This window comes from Peromyscus californicus, unplaced genomic scaffold, assembly GCF_007827085.1.
Source record: "Peromyscus californicus insignis strain IS unplaced genomic scaffold, ASM782708v3 Scaffold_10__1_contigs__length_136768540, whole genome shotgun sequence".
Classification (NCBI taxonomy): domain Eukaryota; kingdom Metazoa; phylum Chordata; class Mammalia; order Rodentia; family Cricetidae; genus Peromyscus; species Peromyscus californicus.
In genome coordinates this window covers 1,124,287-1,142,614 of record NW_026294391.1, presented here as the reverse complement: position 1 = coordinate 1,142,614, position 18,328 = coordinate 1,124,287, and the positions used below count along the sequence as shown (strand labels likewise).

At 46.3% G+C, this 18,328-nt stretch overlaps 2 protein-coding genes across 5 annotated transcripts in view; one reads left to right on the top strand and one right to left on the bottom strand.

Moving 5' to 3' along the window:
* Window positions 1-18,328, bottom strand: part of Syn1 (synapsin I) — a 46,465-nt gene that overhangs the window by 2,060 nt on the left and 26,077 nt on the right. For both annotated transcript variants that reach the window (XM_052713635.1, XM_052714394.1), the window contains exons 6-12: window positions 3,658-3,720; window positions 2,719-2,861; window positions 2,560-2,634; window positions 2,363-2,465; window positions 1,096-1,242; window positions 692-779; window positions 1-592 (exon numbers count right to left, since the gene is read on the bottom strand). In XM_052713635.1, coding sequence (XP_052569595.1) covers window positions 1-592; window positions 692-779; window positions 1,096-1,242; window positions 2,363-2,465; window positions 2,560-2,634; window positions 2,719-2,861; window positions 3,658-3,720 — 1,211 coding nt within the window. The remainder of the gene's footprint in view (window positions 593-691; window positions 780-1,095; window positions 1,243-2,362; window positions 2,466-2,559; window positions 2,635-2,718; window positions 2,862-3,657; window positions 3,721-18,328) is intronic.
* Timp1 (TIMP metallopeptidase inhibitor 1) lies at window positions 3,727-14,919 on the top strand. Of its 3 annotated transcripts, none has more exons than XM_052720498.1 (6): window positions 3,727-8,060; window positions 8,961-9,089; window positions 11,138-11,217; window positions 11,415-11,541; window positions 11,754-11,878; window positions 12,602-14,919. In XM_052720498.1, the coding sequence occupies exons 2-6, from the start codon at window positions 8,969-8,971 to the stop codon at window positions 12,761-12,763; spliced, it is 615 nt and encodes a 204-aa protein (XP_052576458.1). In that variant the 5' UTR covers window positions 3,727-8,060; window positions 8,961-8,968; the 3' UTR covers window positions 12,764-14,919. The 3 variants fall into 3 exon arrangements, with proteins under 3 accessions (XP_052576458.1, XP_052577251.1, XP_052575698.1); XM_052721291.1 differs by having other exon boundaries at window positions 8,958-9,089; XM_052719738.1 differs by lacking the exon at window positions 3,727-8,060 and having other exon boundaries at window positions 8,972-11,217.

Below are 18,328 nucleotides of genomic sequence, written 5' to 3'. Positions count from 1 at the left end.
TTGAGCTGGGGGTGCGGGGGTCCCCCGGCAGCGGCGGTGATGGGTGGTGGCACATCCTGGCTGGGTTTCTGGGCCAGCTGTGGTTTGGTGGGACGTCCAGCAGGACCTGGGCCGCTGGGCCGGGGCTGCTGCGTGGTGGGTGGCCCGGTGCGAGGTCCGGGACCTGCCTGGCTGGCCTGACGAGTGGGACCAGTGGGGCCTGGGGGTTTCTGCGGAGGGCCCTGGCGCTGCTGCCCTCCGGGTGGGGCTCCTGAGCCCTTTGTTGGCACTGGACCAGAGATAGATGCCTGACGGGTAGCCTGTGGGGCCCCCGCCTGACGCTGTGGAGATGGGGAGGCTGGTGGGCGGGTGGCTGGAGGTGCTCCAGGGCCTCCTGCCACTGGCCGGGACTGGCGGCCTTGACCCTGGGTCATCGGTGTGGCCTGAGATGCGGATTGCTGAGGTGCGGCTGTGGGACTTGGTAGGCGCTGGGGCAGAGGGCTGCCAGCTGGGGGTCCAAGGCCAGAAAGATGCTGCTGGCCCTGTGGGGGTGGGCGCTGCTGCAGTGGAGGTCCCTGACGCTGAGGTCCTGGGCCTGGCTGTGGAGGGCCTCCTAGGAACAGAAAAAGAGAACAGCAAAGTGAGAGTGAGTGAGCTAGAGAGGTGAGAATGCTTAGGATGGTAGGAACCCAGGAGACTTTCCCTCACTTACCCTGGGGTGGGGGTCGTTGCTGAGCAGGAGGTCCTGCAGGCTGCTGGGAGGTCTGGCGTCCCAAAGGCAGGGCTCCTGGGGATGGAGTCTGTGGCCGAGGAGTGGAACAGGAGAGATTAAAAATAGTTACCAGCCAGTGGGAGCAATAGCCAATCAAAATGACATGGATTCCCTGTGTGCTGGGTGTTGCTCCATTTGTGGCCAGCTGAGGGGATGCGGTGGGGCTGTGAGGCCCCTCACCCCATATGTGGTCAGGAGACTCTTAAGGACAGCAAGGTAGTAGCAATTTATCAAGGCCACATGTACATAAAAGTGACACTACTCCTCTACTGATACCTCCTTAATGGTACCAGCTTGATCAAGGGCTGGCCTCCTTCCCACTAGCTCAATGCCAAGGACCTGACCTGGCTGTGGGAGGCCCTGCCAGGGGAGGCATCCCGCTGCCGCTGCCGAGGCAGAGCCTGAGCCATCTTGTTGACCACGAGTTCCACTATGAGCTGCTTGTCTTCATCCTGGTGATCACCAATGAGTGGCATGGAGGAGCCCACCACCTGTGGGAGGAAAAGGGATCCGGTGCAGGGAGAGTCAGGAAGTGCATGTGAGGCCACAGTGTCACCACACTCTCACTTGGCAAAAAGCATGGTGACTGCAAAGAGAGCTCTGTCTGGTTTCTAAGGGGCACTGATTGTTCACTGTAAGGAAAACCTGTCTGTTCCAGGGCTCTGAACAGCTTTGGGGGTGGGATGTTAGAGTTGGCTCTGCAAATCAGGGTCCATGGGACAAATCTGGCCTGGTACATGTTTTTGTATCGCTCATGAGCTAAGGTAGGTTCCATATCTTTTTCTTCTTTTTTAAAGAAAGCAGAACCACAACTACACAGACAAACCTAAAACCCACAAGTCTAGCTCCAAAATCACAGACAGGATCCTGCCTCACCCTCCCAAGTTGCTAGGATTACAGGCATGTACCACAAGCCAGATCCTTTTATATTTTTTCTTTTTGAGACTCTTACTGTGTAGTCCAGGCTACCCTCAAACTCTTCATCTCTTGCCTCAGCCTTCCAAGTGCTGGGATTATAGTTTCTCACTGTACCCAGCCTCATGTTTTTCAATGGATCGGGAAATTTTTTTCACATGTGCAAAAGATAGGAAATTTAAATTCAATGTATTTAAAAGTTTTGGACATAAATACATAAGTTGTATCCATAAGCACAACTGCACTAATTTTCTGTCTTGCTTGTGGTTGCTTTTGCAGAACTGAGTCAGAGTAATGAACTGCATAGCCCACAAAGCATAAAATATGTACTGCTGATCCTTTACAGAAGGTGTTTGCTGGTTCCAGCTTTATAGTTTACTGGACACTTTTTCTTTAACAAAGTGCTTCCCTGTGGTTCCTAGGACACTTTAAAAGTTAACTAAGTACTTTGCCATTTGTCAAGATATCTATTCACAGAGCACCTTCTATCTTAACAAGTGTTACCATTCACCAAGGATGTCCAAGTTTTTAACATTGCCATTTGCTAGGGATGTCCCACCCAGCTTACACAGTATGTTACAGTTTACACCACCATTCACTGAGGACTTTGAGTTGCAAAATGTTTTATGGTTTAGATTGTTGTTTCCATGCACCCACTCTTCCCTCTGTGCCCCACAAATCCCTGGGTGTTCCCACCTCAATAATGTGGTCCCTTCCATCCTTGCCATGCAGCGCTTCCACTGCGCAGATGTCAAGTCCCCCAAAAATCTCTGAGCATGTGTCTACCCACAACTTGTACCTGCCAAGACAAGGAGCAGGGCAGCTTGTCATTGCCAGGTTCAGATGATTCTATTACACCCTCCCTCCTCCCACTCCTCAATTACATCTCTCACCTGTCAGACATGGCAATCTGCTCAAGCATGGCTGAGCCTGTGTTGGTCTTCCAGTTCCCTGACACTGATGTCCTCCTAGTGGGGAAAGGGGAAGAAGCTTAGTGGGGCCTGAGATGCATGGGGCAGGGCCCCTCTGAAGGCCCCTGTCTCTTCACTCACATGTAGGCTTTGTAGTTCTGCCCAATCTTCTGGACACGCACATCATATTTGGCATCAATGAAGGGCTCAGCAGTGGCATAAGTCTTAGTCAGTGCCACAACACTTGCAATGTCCTGGAAGTCATGTTGGTTGTCTACCTTGACCTGTGGGCATAGGTATGAGGTTAAGGCAGTATGAGGAGTGGATGTATCTGGAAGGATGTGTAGACAAATATAAAGTGGATATGCCAAGGTACTCAAGCATGCATAATTATGGGTATCCTGTTTCATACATGTGCACACAAACATAAAATTGCTTGTGTACAACTCTGAATATGCTTAAAAAAACCCACTTCTTTTTGCAGTGCTGGGGACCAAACACAGGGCCTTACACATGCTAAGCAAGCACTCTACCACTGTGCTACATCCTCAATCCAAATTATCCACTTTAAACAGGGGAGTTGAATGAAGTGTGGAATTATATCTCAATAAAGCTGTAAAAAGAACTGTACATACATAGACACAAAAACTCAGTTGTACACATAATATACAAACACAGAAGCTGAGAGACACTCACACTTACAAATTACAAATCTGCTTGCTACACACACACAGACAAAATCAGCTGGATGGAAAGCATACTGGACCCCAAGAGCCTGGAACATAAAAGATGATGTGTGTTCATCACAGAGCCATGCCTATATATATATATACAGCCATACTCTTGGTATACTAGCACAGTAATGGGACATACAAAATTGGCTGATTGCATGAGAGAAATATGGGATGAAAAAAATCAGATGAATACAAAAATACAAAATCCAATTAGATGAAGACATCCCAGAAAGCATCACCAAACAGAATTATTGTTGTGCATTGAGTACACAGATGCATATTTAACTACATACAATGCCAGAGCATGCACTATACTAGCATGCATGTGTGCCCTGCTGGGACTCACCTTGCCCATCCCAGAGTGTGCATGGCCCATCTTCACAACCACAGGGTACGTTGTGCTGCTGAGCTGGTGAAGATGAAGGCAGAATAGGCATGGTCAGAGCAGTAGTACTGACTTCCAAGAGTTGGTGACCCATAGTGTGTGAGCCACACTGGTTGCCATTTTTTCCCCCAGAAAAAGGTTGGTCAAAGACACGCTGAACTGCAGTAAATAGTTTCACAGCAACTCTGAGCCCAGAATTGAATGCAGAGCCCTGACTGCCAGTCACTTATTCCACTTTCTAAGCCCTAGGCTTTCCATATCTGCTTTCCCAGGCAGAGGCCTTAGATGAGGGTGAGGGAATTTCCCAGAAAAGAGAAAGTTTTTTTTTTTTTTAAAGATTTATTATTTATTATGTATACATTGTTCTGCCTACATGCATGCTTGCAGGCCAGAAGAGGGCGCCAAATCTCATTTCAGATGGTTGTTAGCCACCATGTGGTTGCTGGGAATTGAACTCAGCACCTCTGGAAGAACAGCACAGTGCTCTTAACCGCTGAGCCATCTCTCCAGCCCCCGAAAGTTTGTTTTTATAATGAATAGATATTGAAGTGATTATGTGTATGAAGGTGTAGTAGGTAGCATACAGCAATGTCTTCAGCCAAGCCTTGCATGTTAGCTTCATCTTTATGTACACACACACACACACACACACACACACACACACACACACACCTTCAGAACTCAGATTACCCAGCCAAAGCCAGAGGTGTCCACATCTATTGAGAAAGACAACCACAGGCTTAAATCACATCTAGTTCTGGGACTTTGCAGAGATCCAGTCAGTCAGCTCATGTGGTTATTCTGCCTGCCAGGTGCTCTTAGTATGGGGCAGCCACCAGCCTCAGCAGCATGTACTCCACACTCTTAAGACCCACAATCAGCACCTTGGAGCATACACATGAGCTCCCTCCCCTTGCTCATACCTACATAACAGAAGGACACATAACAGAAAGAGCCACTCATTCAGTATAGAAGTATGCACAACTCTAGAGGCACACAATCAATGGACATTTGCAGCGCTCCCCTGCATGTCCACAATAAACAGAAGGATCAATACAACATACAGAAGGTGTATGCACTTCTAGGCATTCCAATAACCAAATTCCTGTAACTCAGACCTCATCACATTCCTGGATCCATGAAAAGTATATCTAGAGGCACAACTTATTTTTCCATATCTACAACACAAACATACAGAAAATCAGACACACAGAAACCACTCCTGGGTGTGGACACAAATTTAGGCAAGTATATGTTAGGCAAAGATGTGTTAAGTCTCCCTGTACCCTGGGCTAGGTAGAAGGGACCAGGTTGGAGGGCCCTAGCCCCATCACATCCCATGTGTAAATACAGAGCCCCTGCCTCCTACTGAGAGGGTAGGGATCACATTCTTAGAGGGGCTACTTGGGCAGTGGCAGTTCCCAAAAGGCACAGGAAGCCCCATAGTCTAAGAGTGACTGATTGACCTTTAGGTTTCTCCTTCCCTCTAAAACCTCCTCCTTCCTCATTTCCCAAATGAGTGTCATCATGAGTGGCATGGTTTTGTAAAGGGGGATGGTGGTAAGGGTGTCATCCAGGCAGCAGGCCAAGGAAACAATGCCAAGATATGTGTTGTGTGTGACAAGGGAGAGACCTTCCACTCAGGCATTTACTCATTACACAGAGAAGCATGAGGCAGGCATAGTTATATCGGCAACCTTCAACTCTCAGAAGCAACATGCTCAGATATATGCCTGGCTCTCAGGAAGGGACATGGAGCACACTAAGGGACACATGCCACTCACAGAGGCATAGACCCACCAGAGAGCTGTGCACACACAAGCATACCTACTTCCACCTGCTAAGCTTTCTGGATCCTTTTTATAAACCAGCTTTGCTTCCTCTGTTCCTGAGCTTGAACACAGTGCTGTGTGTGCATGTAAGTGTGTGTCCATCATATGTGTATACAGGGGGCTTGGGATTTCCTGGAGAGCTGTAGCCTGCTATCTTGGCCTTTCTTCTTCCTAAGGCCATGTGAGATCCCAGGTAGATACTGTCTCTCTGGGCCTCAGTTTCCTGATATGTATGAAGGGTATAATCAAGACCAAGCACTTAATACTTTCTGGGGATCATCAGGTATTTGCACATGCCAATGGATCCCTATGGGAACCTCACACCTATCCAGTTTCCCAGATAGTTACAGGTCAAACACCCCTCTGTAATGTCCACCCAACTCCATTTCAAACCTGCACAACAATCTGAATCCTTGCATGTAAACAGTTGGCAAAACTGTGCTGACTGAGGTTTCATAGTTAAAAAGCTGGCGTCAGAAGCAGGGTCATAGAGGAGGAGAAACTGGACTTCCCCTGTCTTTACTTCTCCTCAGTCCCGTCACCTAGTTACTCAGCCCCCTGTCTCATCTACTCTCACTCCTCACTTTCACAATCAGATGGTTGAAAATTGTGGTTTCCTTCACTTTCCCCCTTTCTTTGTGTCCCTACCTCCCCACCACAGTAATTTCTTCATTATCATTCCTGAACAGACCGTTTGACCCCTTTCTGTCTCTGTTTTCTCATTAAATAGTGAAAATATGACTTATAACTCACAGACATGTTGGGAAGAATAAGTCAATCATTTCAGAGAAAAAAATCTTAGTATACACATACAGTAAACCTGAATCTTCAAAGTGTTTGTTACTATTATTGTTGTTGTTATTGATTTAACACCTCTTCATTAATAAACATTAAGGAACAAGGAGGACAATAGCAAATGAACAAAAATCCTGGGCTGGCAATATGGTCCAGCAGATAAAGATGTTTGCTGCCTCCACGCATGACAATCTGAGTTTGAGCCCCAGAACCACAGGGAAGTAGAGGACTGGCTCCTGCAAGTTGTCCTCTGAACAATACAAGCATGCCATGGCAAGAGTACAGCTACACACACACACACACACACACACACACACACACACACACACACACACACACTGAATAAATGTAAAAAAACTTTTAAAAGTACTCTGTTGAGTGCTTGCAGCAGGTTTTTGTATGATGTGGTTATTGAGCTAATCTAAGTAAGTAAAATTTAATTAGCTAAAGTAAATTTACACGAAGATCGTAGCAATAGTATACAGTAAGTGCTCAATAAGTAGCTGCTGTCATCACTATCGTTATTTTTGTGTGTGTGTGTGTGACAAGGTCTCACTATGTATGTTCCAGGCTGTCCCTGGAATTCACTATGTAGACCAGGCTACCCTCAAACTCTCAGGATCTGCTTGCTTGCTGGGATTACAGCCATTGTCATTATTATTGGTCTGTCCTTCTTATATTAATTGAGGGTGTTAACTATTCCACCGAACCCTTCCACAAGACCCCAGGGAATATCCTTGCATCATCAGGAAGCTGGTGGGCAGCAGTTGCCTCATCCCAACCCCACCAGGGATGTGGGCTGGTTGGTGGGGAAGGAGCTGGGCAGGATGGGGTGGGGATGGGTTTTCTACTGACTCACTGGCTTCTTTCACCATCATCCACACCCTCACTCCCCCTCCCATGCTCACCACACCATTCCCTGCTTGCCAAGATTGTGCCCCGCCTGAGTTAAGATCTCAGGGTCAAGAAGCCCAGGTTTAAATCCCAGTTTTGTCCTGTGACCCAGCAAAGTTCTTCACTTCAGCTATTTGCCTGTTTGATTTTGTTTCTGTTTAAGACAGGGTCTCTTGTAGCACAGACTATCTTCAAACATCCTAAGTTCTAGGCTCACTGGTGTGTGCAACCACAACAAGCTTTTTGGGAAAGGTTACCACCTAAGCTCTGTCTGCACGCTACCTCAGTTCCTCTCCCAGTTCTGACACACTTAACTGCCATCTTGAATAAGTCACAGACACTCTCAGTGTATCAATTTCTCCACTATGTATTTGTGCCTCTTCTCCCATTTCATGTTCCTCAACTGTTTTTCTAGTTTGTCTCCCCTCTGTCATCCCTTACCTTGTAACAAGCCCTTCTTGTTACAGTAAGGCTGGGAATGAAGTCATTAACTTCAGCCATAGGAAGTTTGGGGGATGTGGGGAAGTGGAGAGGCACAGGGCTCTAGGGGCTTGGGCTGCCTTTCCTCTGCCCTTCAAGGCCGCCAGGGAGGAATTCGAGTGACGTGGAGCTGGGGGAAGGGGTGCAGTGGTCTGGCTGGCAGTGGAAGGAGTATCTTTAGGCCGGTCCTCCGGCCCGCCCCTAGGCTTCGATTCCTGAGGTGGGTGGATGAGTAATGCATCCAGGAAGCCTGGAGGCTGTGATTTCCGCGCCAACTCCGCCCCTTGCATGGACATTTATTCTTCACCGCTCAGTCCCTGCCGCCATCGCCGCAGAGATCGGGCTTCTAGGGAGACACTAGAGGTAAGTGGGAGCCGGGTGTCCCGGCAGGACTGGGGCTTGCCTGGAGCCTTTATTGGTGCAGCCACCAGGCCCATCCAGTTCCCTGCCGGACTAGCTGCTCAACTTGACTTGCAGGTATCAGGATCCCTATTTGGCCAAGGGGGGGATATAAGGGGAGGATGTCTGGAATGCGTGTCCCAAGCTGCACTCTCCAGACTCCCTCATGCCCCTGGTATTCATCCCCAAGTGCTCCAAACTCACAAGCCTTTAATACCTTAAAGACTTCCCAACTTGCCAACTCCCCTGAATTTGTTCACTGCCCTCCAAATCGCTACAGCTCCCTTAACTCCCCCTGCCCTCAAACTCTGCCATGTCTAGCTCCTGGAACTTCAAAAGTTCTTCTGCCTTCAAATTCCTCAGCACTCCCATTACCTTAAGCTTCCAAATTCCCCCAGACCCTTAACCCTCAAATTTCCTCCAGCTTTCTAAAACCCCAAACCTCCTGTAAAATCCTCAATATCCCTAAATTCCCCTGCCCATTATATCTTAATAGTCCTCAACTCCCAACCTCCCCTTATACTTCTCCAGTTTCCTAAATTCCAAATTCCTCACTCCACAAATGTCAGACTTCTCCAACTCTGTTAAATTCTCAAACTTCTCAGCTCCTGATTCATCAACTGCCACAACTCTTCTAATTATCTATCTAATTATCTTCTAATTCACTGTCTCCTAAATCTCTGGAACTCAATAAAACTGGAAACTTTCCCAACTGTTTAAGCCCCTAAACTTCTCTGGGTTTCTTGACCCCCCTTAAGATTTCCAGGCTTTTCTACCCTAAAGAGTTCCCTAATCTCCCTAGGGCCAATGGGTAAACAGACCAGTCGGGCTGGGGATCATCTAACATTTCGTCTCTCCCAGCAGATACCACTATGGCCCCCTTTGCATCTCTGGTCTCTGGCATCCTTTTGTTGCCATCACTGATAGCCTCCGGTAAGGCCTGTAGTTGTGCCCCACTCCACCCCCAGACAGCCTTCTGCAACTTGGACCTGGGTGAGTCTGGTCCCCTTTCTGTCCCTCTTAGTCCAATAGGGTTCATGATGGATGGCAGTTATCTCTAGAATAATTGTATTTACCCTATCATAGATCTGCTTTGGCCATATTGACATCCTTAGGCCTAAGCCCATCTTTGTGTTGGCTCCTTCCTCCCAGGTAGGTGCTTCTCTGTAGTTATCCACATGGGTGGCTACCTCAAAAGTCATCTTACCTGGGCAGTGGTGGCGCACACCTTTGACCCAGCACTCGGGAGGCAGAGGCAGGTGAATCTCTGTGAGTTCAAGGCCAGCCTTGTATACAGAGCTAGTTCCAGGACAGCCAAGGCTACACAAAGAAACTCTGTCTCAAAACACCAAAAAAAAAGTCATCTTACTGAGATGCCTGTCTACTTTGTTTAAATTTTAATCCCTGGCACATAGTACTTCTGATCCCTTGTTAAATAATACTGTTAATAGCACTTCTTAGGGCACAGAAAGGCAGACTTTATTCAGGACCATGCAATCAGATTTTGCAGTCAGAGAGAGAGACTGGGCTTTTTAACTCTCAGCATAGCATGGGCATATGGAACTCTATGGCCAAGGAACAGTTTAGGGGTTGGTGAATGGGAAATCACTGAGAAATATAGGCAAGAAGTAAAAGGATTCGGGCTAAGCCCATTTTAAAAAAACTATTTTATTTATGTGTGTATGTGCACGCACACCATGTGTGGTGTGTGGGTGCCTGTGAAGTTCAGAAGGCATCAGATCCCCTGGAGCTGAACTTACAAGTGGTTGTAAGCCACCCTATGTGGATGCTGGGAACCAAACTCGGGTCCTTTAGAAGAGCAGCAAGTGCTCTTAACCATTAAGATATCTCTCCAGCCCACAAGCTCACTTTTTTTTAGACCATGTCTCACTATATAACCCAGTCTGGCCTTGAACCCTTGATCCTCCTCACTCATCCTTCCAAGTGCTGAGATTACAGGCCTGTGCCACCACACCCAGTTCAGCACTCTTGCTGAAAACTGGCTAGTGTAATCACATGGTGGCCAGTGAAGATGAGGAGGAGCCCCATCACATATTGAGGAGAATCAGATGAGGGTGGGTGTTTTCACTAAACTGATTTAGTAGACTTTGCTACACTGGATTTTTATTTTTCTTTTCTTTTCTTTCTTTCTTTCTTTCTTTCTTTCTTTCTTTCTTTCTTTCTTTCTTTTCCTTCCTTCCTTTCTTCCTTCCTTCCTTCCTTCCTTCCTTCCTTCCTTCCTTTCTTTCTTTTTTGAGAACAGGGCTTCTTTGTGTAACATCCTTGGCTGGCCTCGAACTCACAAAGATCCGCCTGCCTCTGCCTCCTGAGTGCTGGGATTAAAGGTGTACCACCACCGCCTGGTATCTACAACTGGATTTTTAAAAGAAACTCCACTTATAAGCTTGGAAGAAGGTTAATGAGCCTGAGTAAATTGTGGTCAAGCAAAGACTATTTGTCAACCCCCTCCCTACTCTAATTCTCCATCATACTTAATAGCCTCTAGCAATCCATATACCTTTTTCTCGGTACTGGGGATTGAACCTAGGACCTCTCATATGCTAGGCAAGCACTACATAACTGAGGTACAAACCCAACCCTTTTTGTGAATTCTTATTTTAAAACAGGGTCTCAATAAATTGTCTAGACTGGTCTTGAACTCACACTGTAGTGATCCTCCTTCATCAGCTTGACAGAGCTGGGGTTACAGGTCTGTGCCACCATGCCTGGCTACTTAATTTTAGTCATCTCCTCCTGGCTTGAATGTGAGCTCCACAAGGAAAAAGATTCCTGTGTGTCCCTAACACCCTGAACAGTGGCTGGCATACATCAGGCACTAATATTTGTTGAGTAAGCCAACAGATGCATATGTAAGGGGCTTAAAACAGTGCCTGGAAGAATAAACAATGTATAGATGAATCAACAGATGTGGAAGCCACTAAGTGTGCTGTTTCTATTAGAATTATGCTGTATATATGCTTTGTTGTTATGGGTTTGTGCTGCCCACCTGACTCCTTATTTTCCCCTTCCTTTCTTCCTAGTCATAAGGGCTAAATTCATGGGGCCCCCAGAAATCAACATGACCACCTTATACCAGCGTTATGAGATCAATATGACTAAGGTATTTCCCCTCCCCCGCTCCCTCCCTCCATAGCCATACCTAACCTCTTCCTCCCCGTCAAAAAAACAAGCATCTAGCCTTTGGTTGGTGTGGTCATTTTCTGTAATCTTGTGATTTAGATATATGACATCAGGTTGAGAGAGCGGAGTGGGAGGATTATATCAGTAAAAGACACACTTTTTGTCACTCATGGGCAGATGCTCAAAGGATTCGATGCTGTGGGGAATGTTGTAGATTTCCAGTTCGCCTACACCCCAGCCCTGGAGAGCCTCTGCGGATATGTCCACAAATCCCAGAACCTCAGCGAGGAGTTTCTCATCGCGGGTGAGGCCCCGCCCCTTCACCTTGGGCCACACCTCTTCATCCCCAGATGCTTCCTGGCAACTGGGAGGAGCTAGGTTCTAAAGGGAAAGGGCCTGGTTGAAATGGGGTGGGTTGGAGGGGGGGCGGCGGTTTGTAACCTAATGCTAATCAGGTGACCCCTCTGGCACCACCCAGCCAATCAAAAGCCTGTTGGTTTCTCCGTACCGGTATAGGACACCTAAGGAAAGGGAATTTGTACATCACTGCGTGCAGCTTCTTGGTTCCCTGGCATAGCCTGAAACCTGCTCAGCAAAAGGCCTTCTCGAAGACCTATAGTGCTGGCTGTGGGGTTTGCACAGTAAGTTCCTGGATCCAGTTCTCCTCCCGGAGATAATTCTTGGAATGGTTTCTTTTTCCCTCTGGCTATTCTTTGTGATTATAGCCGCTTCCCAAACCCAAGCACTGTCTTTGATTCCTCTTGCCATTGTCTCAAAACTGGAACCTCTCTTTTGGCAATTCTGGTTGTTCTGTTCTCTTAGGACTGCATGTTCCCTGAACCTTCTCTGTCTCTCTAACTTTTCCTTTGTGACTATTCTGGAATACCACTGTCTGTTTCTGACCTCCTGGGATTGGGTTTGGCTTCCCAGGCATGTTCTGCAAGATTTCAAAGTGCTATTCTCCAAATCCAAAGGGACATGTCGACCTGGCTATTTCAAAACTGTTCCCTGATGGCACCAAATATTCTCTGTCCCCAGTCACTGAGAACCCTGCTGCCTATTCTTATGTTTAATCTCCCTGTATGAAAACTGTTCCCCACTACTGTCAATTCTCTGCCCTGTGGGACAGTTCCTCAGAAGGCCTGCCTGAGTGACTTCTAGTGATAGTTCCCTACCCACCATTCCAGAACACTGGCCTTCTGTTCCCCAAATGGGAGAAGCTGTTCTTGGGTCTAAACACAGGTGGGGCAATGTCAAGCCTTCCCAGCAGCTCTGTGTTACCAGAGGGAGAGTGGAACACTACATAGGGGAGGGAACAGGGGAAGAAGAAGCCCTCAGAGATGGACCTTTCTCCCTTCTTCCAGGTGTTTCCCTGTTCAACCATCCCTTGCAAACTGGAGAGTGACACTCAGTGCTTGTGGACAGATCAGATCCTCAGGGGCTCTGAGAAGGACTACCAGAGCCGTAACTTTGCCTGCCTGCCACGGAATCCAGGGTTATGTACCTGGCAATCCCTGGGGGCCTAGATGACTCAAAGTCTACCCCCAGTGGAAGCTGAAGCCTGCACACTGTTCACCTTTCCTCCATCTTTCTTTCTCTTAAATGGTGAAATAAAGAACTATCACACAGCAGCACTGTTTCTGTGTAGTGTCTGGGAACAAACTCAAGACACTGATAACCTGGTGGAAGCATCCAGGGACCAATGAAAAAGAAAAGATTTGAAATGTTGAGTTTGGAGGCTGGAAATGTAGCTTAGTGGTAGAGCAGCTGCTTAGCATGTACAAAGCTCCAGGTTCAGTTCAATCTCTGGCAAAAAAGGAAAGGCCAGCCTGGTCTACAGATAGAATTCCAGGACAACTAGAACTACAATGAGAAACCCTGTCTCAAAAAAAGAAAAAAAAAAGAAAAGAAAAGAAAAGAAAAGAAAAAAGAAAAAGAAAAAAAGATGTTTTTTTTTTTGTTTTTTGTTTGTTTGTTTTGAGACAGTATAGCTTTGGAGCCTTTCCTGGAATTCACTCTGTAGCCCAGGCTGGCCTCCAACTCACAAAGATCCACCTGCCTCTGCCTCCCGAGTGCTGGGATTAAAGGTGTGCGCCACCACTGCCTGAGGTGTTGGGTTTTTATACTTTCCTAAAAAAATGATATACTGGTAATAATCTCAACATTGGCATTAGCACTGGGAACCTGCAAAATCAGTAATGATCATTTACTTTGCATTATCAACTCCAATGTATTGAATATTTTCTCTACTCAATACTTTGAGACATGTTAGTACAGTGATTATTATTATTTTTGTTTCCTTTTTATCTTTCTGTATGTGTCAGTGTGTACCAGTAAAGGCTTGTATATTCCTTGACAGCCTTGAGTGTCTGACCTTAGCCTTACTTTATCTGAGACACTGCATACACCAGGCTAGCTTTCCTGGGATTCTCCTTTCTCTGCCTCCCAGTTTACATACAGATGCAAGTTGCCACAGCCCAGCTTTATGTGGGTTTTGGGGATTCAATCTCAGGTCCTCATACTTTCATGACAAGTGCTTTATCCACTAAGACATCTCTCTAGCTCCTATTTATCCCTCTTTTTGAGACAGGCTGGCCTCATACTTGCTGCAATCCTCTTACCACATCATGCCTACTATAGAAATTTCTAACTCCTACTTGCCCAAGCTTCTCTAGTTAATAAATTATGCACAGTTGAAAATTCCCCTATTCACAAATGTCACCCTATCGACAAATTCATTGAAAACTACCGTATCAAATGGTAAACGTCTCTCCTTGCCTCAAGCATTATCCTGATGTAGTCTAATGAAGATGTCCCATCCAAGCTGTTATAATTCCTAAATCTGAGTTAAGTGAAAGGAAGGGGACCTAGAGACATTGCCACCTAGCCAGGGACTCTGGAAAATGGGATATACCTGGCCTTATACCCAGAAGTGCAATGAAAAAAAGGAATGATGCTGAAATCTCTAGCTCTGATCTACTCTCCTCTTGTTTCTTTTATTCTGACCAACTCTGCAGGAAACACTGTACACAGGCGTGGAATTAGGGTTTAATGTATTTATTTTCTTTTTTCCTGTGTGGTACTAGGCAAGCAGCAAACACTCTAAAATTAGGCTCTATCCCCTAGGTCCACGTAGGATTTAAAACTAGGAACACCCAGGTCTCTGGACTGACTCTCGAATTTCTTGATCATCTTTCTCTGTAAAATTTGAATGGGAAACATGACGAACATCTCTTTAGGACTTCCAGTTCCCACAGATGGGTCCAGGTCTGTCCAATCCCTTCCAGCTCCAAGGCCCATACTACAAAGATTCTGACTCTAGAACCAGAATTTCGGATTGAGACACTCAAGAGAACACTGAAGTACTGGGTTGACATGAATTTGCTTGAACAACAACAACAAAAAAAAACAAGCATACAAACAACTCCAATGTACCTTCTTTGGTGAACAAAAAGACCCTCAAATTCCCTCCCATCAGACTATAAACAAGAACAGCTATGCATATGCATATGATGCCCTGCCTACAATCCTAGCACTTGGAAGGCTTAGTCAGGAAGATCATAAGTTTAAAGCCAGCCTGGGCTACATAGGGTAATCTTTTCTCAAACACACACACACACACACACACACACACACACACACACACACACACACAGCAAAACACTAAACAAAGAAAAAGAATTAATACATGGGTCCTGGCTTACAGTTTTTACATCGCTGGGAGGTTCTACCAGGTCTAAGTGTGTATATGTGTGTGTGTGTGTGTGTGTGTGTGTGTGTGTGTGTGTGTGTGTGTGTGTGTGTGTGTGTATCAGGATGGGCAGAATTAAAAAAAATTATTTTTATTTTGTGTGCATTGGTGTTTTGCCTGCATATATGTCTGTGTGAGGGTGTCAGATCTTGGAGTTACAGACAGTTGTTAGCTGCCATGTGGGTGCTGGGAATTGAATCTAGGTCCTCTGGAAGACCAGTCAGTGCTCTTAACCGCTGAGCCATCTCTCCAGCCCCCAGAATTTTTTAAAAGACAATATCTCCTATATTGCTCAGACTAGCCTGGAACTTGTTATGTAGCCTAAGCTGGCTTTGAACTCATGATCCTCGTGCCTCAGCCTCCTTAACTCTGGGGATACAAGCAGGTATCACTATACCCAGCCTAGAACAGGCAGATTTTGAGCACATGGTACTTATTCACTTGAGTAGGGAATGCCTGCTGTAGCAAAGCAACAATGTCTGCACAAAGACTGTGCTGATGGGTGTAACTGCAAGGGAGATGTTGAGGCCCTGTTTTGGCCTTGGTAACTTTGTTGACATTGCTTCAGATGCCAGAAAGATTTTGGCAGCTTCTGTCCAGTCATCAAACTCTAGTACCAGCTCCCTGAACATCAGTGAGATTCCCTGACTTCAGGGTCTGTTCTCTAGAGTTCTCAACATTTTGGCCCTTCGAAGAAAGCAGAAGGTGGCAGGGGAAGGATGAAACTTAGTATCAAGAGCCATTCTTTCACCAACCCGCCCACCATGCAGATAGGATCTGTACCCAGTGTGGAGGAGAAAATGCAGGCAGCCTACCTGGCACACTGCACTTCTAAGAAAGAAGCATAGCACACCAGAACAGAATATTCCCAGAAGTCAGAACACTGAATTCTGAAGAAGCATGAGAAGCCAGTAGCTGGCCTGTGGACATGTCTGCACTCTTCATGTCTCCTTTTATGTGCTTCTTCTACATAGAGACCTGGTGGTATGAGTGCTCACTATTCAATCCAAGGTAATGTGCTAACCAATCACAGTCAATAGGCTTCCACTAAACATGTGGCTGCTCATCAACAATAAAGCAGATGCTGTTCCCTGAAACTGTCTCCCAAGTGGTTCATCTCTGCACCCTTTACTGACCCCTGGGTATTGCAGTCTTGTTGGGGGATGCCTTGGTAACAATTGCAACAGCACCAGTACAGCATGGGCAGGGCTGGCAAGTACCTCAGGGTATATAGAGTTCAGAACATCATACAAGGTCATTTTTCCCAAGACCTGGCACAAGCTCTTGGCAGTATTTGTAGTTCCGGGAGTCCTCATTCCCCACCACTTTTTTCTAGAAAAAACATTGGACACCCTCAAAAGTCAGCATGTCCATTTGTGACCCTCTTTGAGAAAGATTCTATCATAGCTGAGATTAAGTGCATGGAATGGTTACAGCCCTGTGAATTACATAGCATGAGATCCAGCCCAGTTCATGACCTGGGGATTGGTTTGTCCCTCTCCTGAGCCTCAATCCTTCTTAAAAAATGGACATATTGAGCCGGGCGGTGGTGGTGCATGCCTTTAATCCTAGCACTTGGGAGGCAGAGCCAGGCGTATCTCTGTGAGTTCAAGGCCAGCCTGGGCTACCAAGTGAGTTCCAGGAAAGGCGCAAAGCTACACATGGAAACCCTGTCTCGAAAAACCAAAAAAATAAAAAAATTTAAAAAATGGACATATCAGGCCTTACCCAGACCCTTTAGAGTAGTAAGGCTTGGAAGATGATTATGAAGTATATTTGCCCTGTGGGGAGAGATTGAGTGAAGTCTGCTGTGGAATAATCCTCTTGTACACTGTAAATATGTATTGCTCTCATTGTTAATAAAAAGCTGATTGGCCGATATCTGGGCAGGAAGAGACTGGACAAGACAGCCTTGGACAGACAGAATGCTGGGTAGAGGAAGGGCAGAGTCAGAAGAGTTGCCAGCCAGACACAGAGGGAGCAGGATAAGGATAAAGAGAAAGGTATGTAAGGCATGAGGAGACAGGAACTAAAGCTTTTTGGCTGAAACTCTTTTAGCTGAAGCCTTTTCAGCTAGAGGCCTTTCGGCTAGAGAGCTTTTTCAGCTGAGGACTCAGAGGCTTTCAAACAGAGGATTCATGGAGTTGGTGAGGTGAGACGTGGCAGTGGCTTGTTCCATTGTCTCTCTGTTCTCTCAGCATTTACTACAATATCAGGCTCTGGGTTTTTTTTTTTTATTAAAAGACCTTTAGAAATTTGAGCAACAATGTAAGTCACAGTTTTTCTACTTTTTATAATAGTGAAGCTCCACAAAAGAAAAGGATTACGGCACAAATTCTCTCTGGATAGGAGAATGAAAACAGAGTGTCTATGTAGCCAAAACTGACCTCCTATTCTTTTTCTTTTATTTTTTCATTTACTGTACATTCTACTAGTTTCCCCTTCCTCCTCTCCTCTCATTCCTCCCACCCTGCCCTCTCCCCGCCCCCACCCACAGCATTTACCCCTTTCCCCATCCACTTCTCCATCTCCATTCAGAAAGGGGCATGGCCTCCAATTCTTAATCCTTCTTTTGTCTCCAGAGTGCTGGGCTTATAGGTATGTACAGTTACATCCAATTCAAGTCTGAGACAGTTGTTTGTTTTGTTTTGTCTTATTGAGGTAAGGTCTCCGGCAGCCCAGGCTTGCCTGGAACTCCTGATCCTCTTGCCTCCACCTCCCAAGTGCTGTCATTAAAGGCACACACCACCATACCAAGTTTTTTGTTTTGTTCAAAGATGATTGGGGGCTCAGGGGGTTAGTGAGATGGCTCAGTGGTTGAGAGCATTTGCTGTACAGTCCTGAAGACTGGAATTCAGATCGCAGCACCCAAGTAACAAGCCAGGCATGATCCTGCACACACCTGTAAGCCCAGCACCAATGGAGCAGAGACTGGAGGATTGTTGGGACTTGCTGACTGTCAGCCTAGCTGAAAATAAGGATTTCCAGGTTTTCTTCCAGGAATAAGGTGGAGAATAGAGAAGGGTAGCCAATGCCCTTCTCTGGCCTCCATGTGCACCCTCTAAAGTGTTCATATATCACACATACAAAACACAGGAACACATACTTGCAATAAAAATAAAAACTTTTTAAGAAAAAAAAGACTTGTATTCAGTTGAGGTGACACATGCCTGTATTTCTAACAGTTAAGAGATTGAGGCAGGGGGCTGGAAAAAATGGTTCAGTGGTTAAGGCCATATACTGTTCTTCCAGAGAACCTGAGTTTGATTACCAGCACCCACATCAGGTGGCTCACAACTACCTCTAATTCAGTTCCAGAAAGATCTGATTCCTCTGGCCT

Coding starts and splice junctions, on each gene's coding strand:
- Timp1 (XM_052719738.1), top strand. CDS start 11,011: ATGAATCAACAGATGTGGAAGCCACTAAGTGTGCTGTTTCTATTAGAA. Junction 11,218..11,414: donor ATGAGATCAATATGACTAAG/GTATTTCCCCTC, acceptor ACTCATGGGCAG/ATGCTCAAAGGATTCGATGC. Junction 11,879..12,601: donor CTGGCTGTGGGGTTTGCACA/GTAAGTTCCTGG, acceptor CCCTTCTTCCAG/GTGTTTCCCTGTTCAACCAT.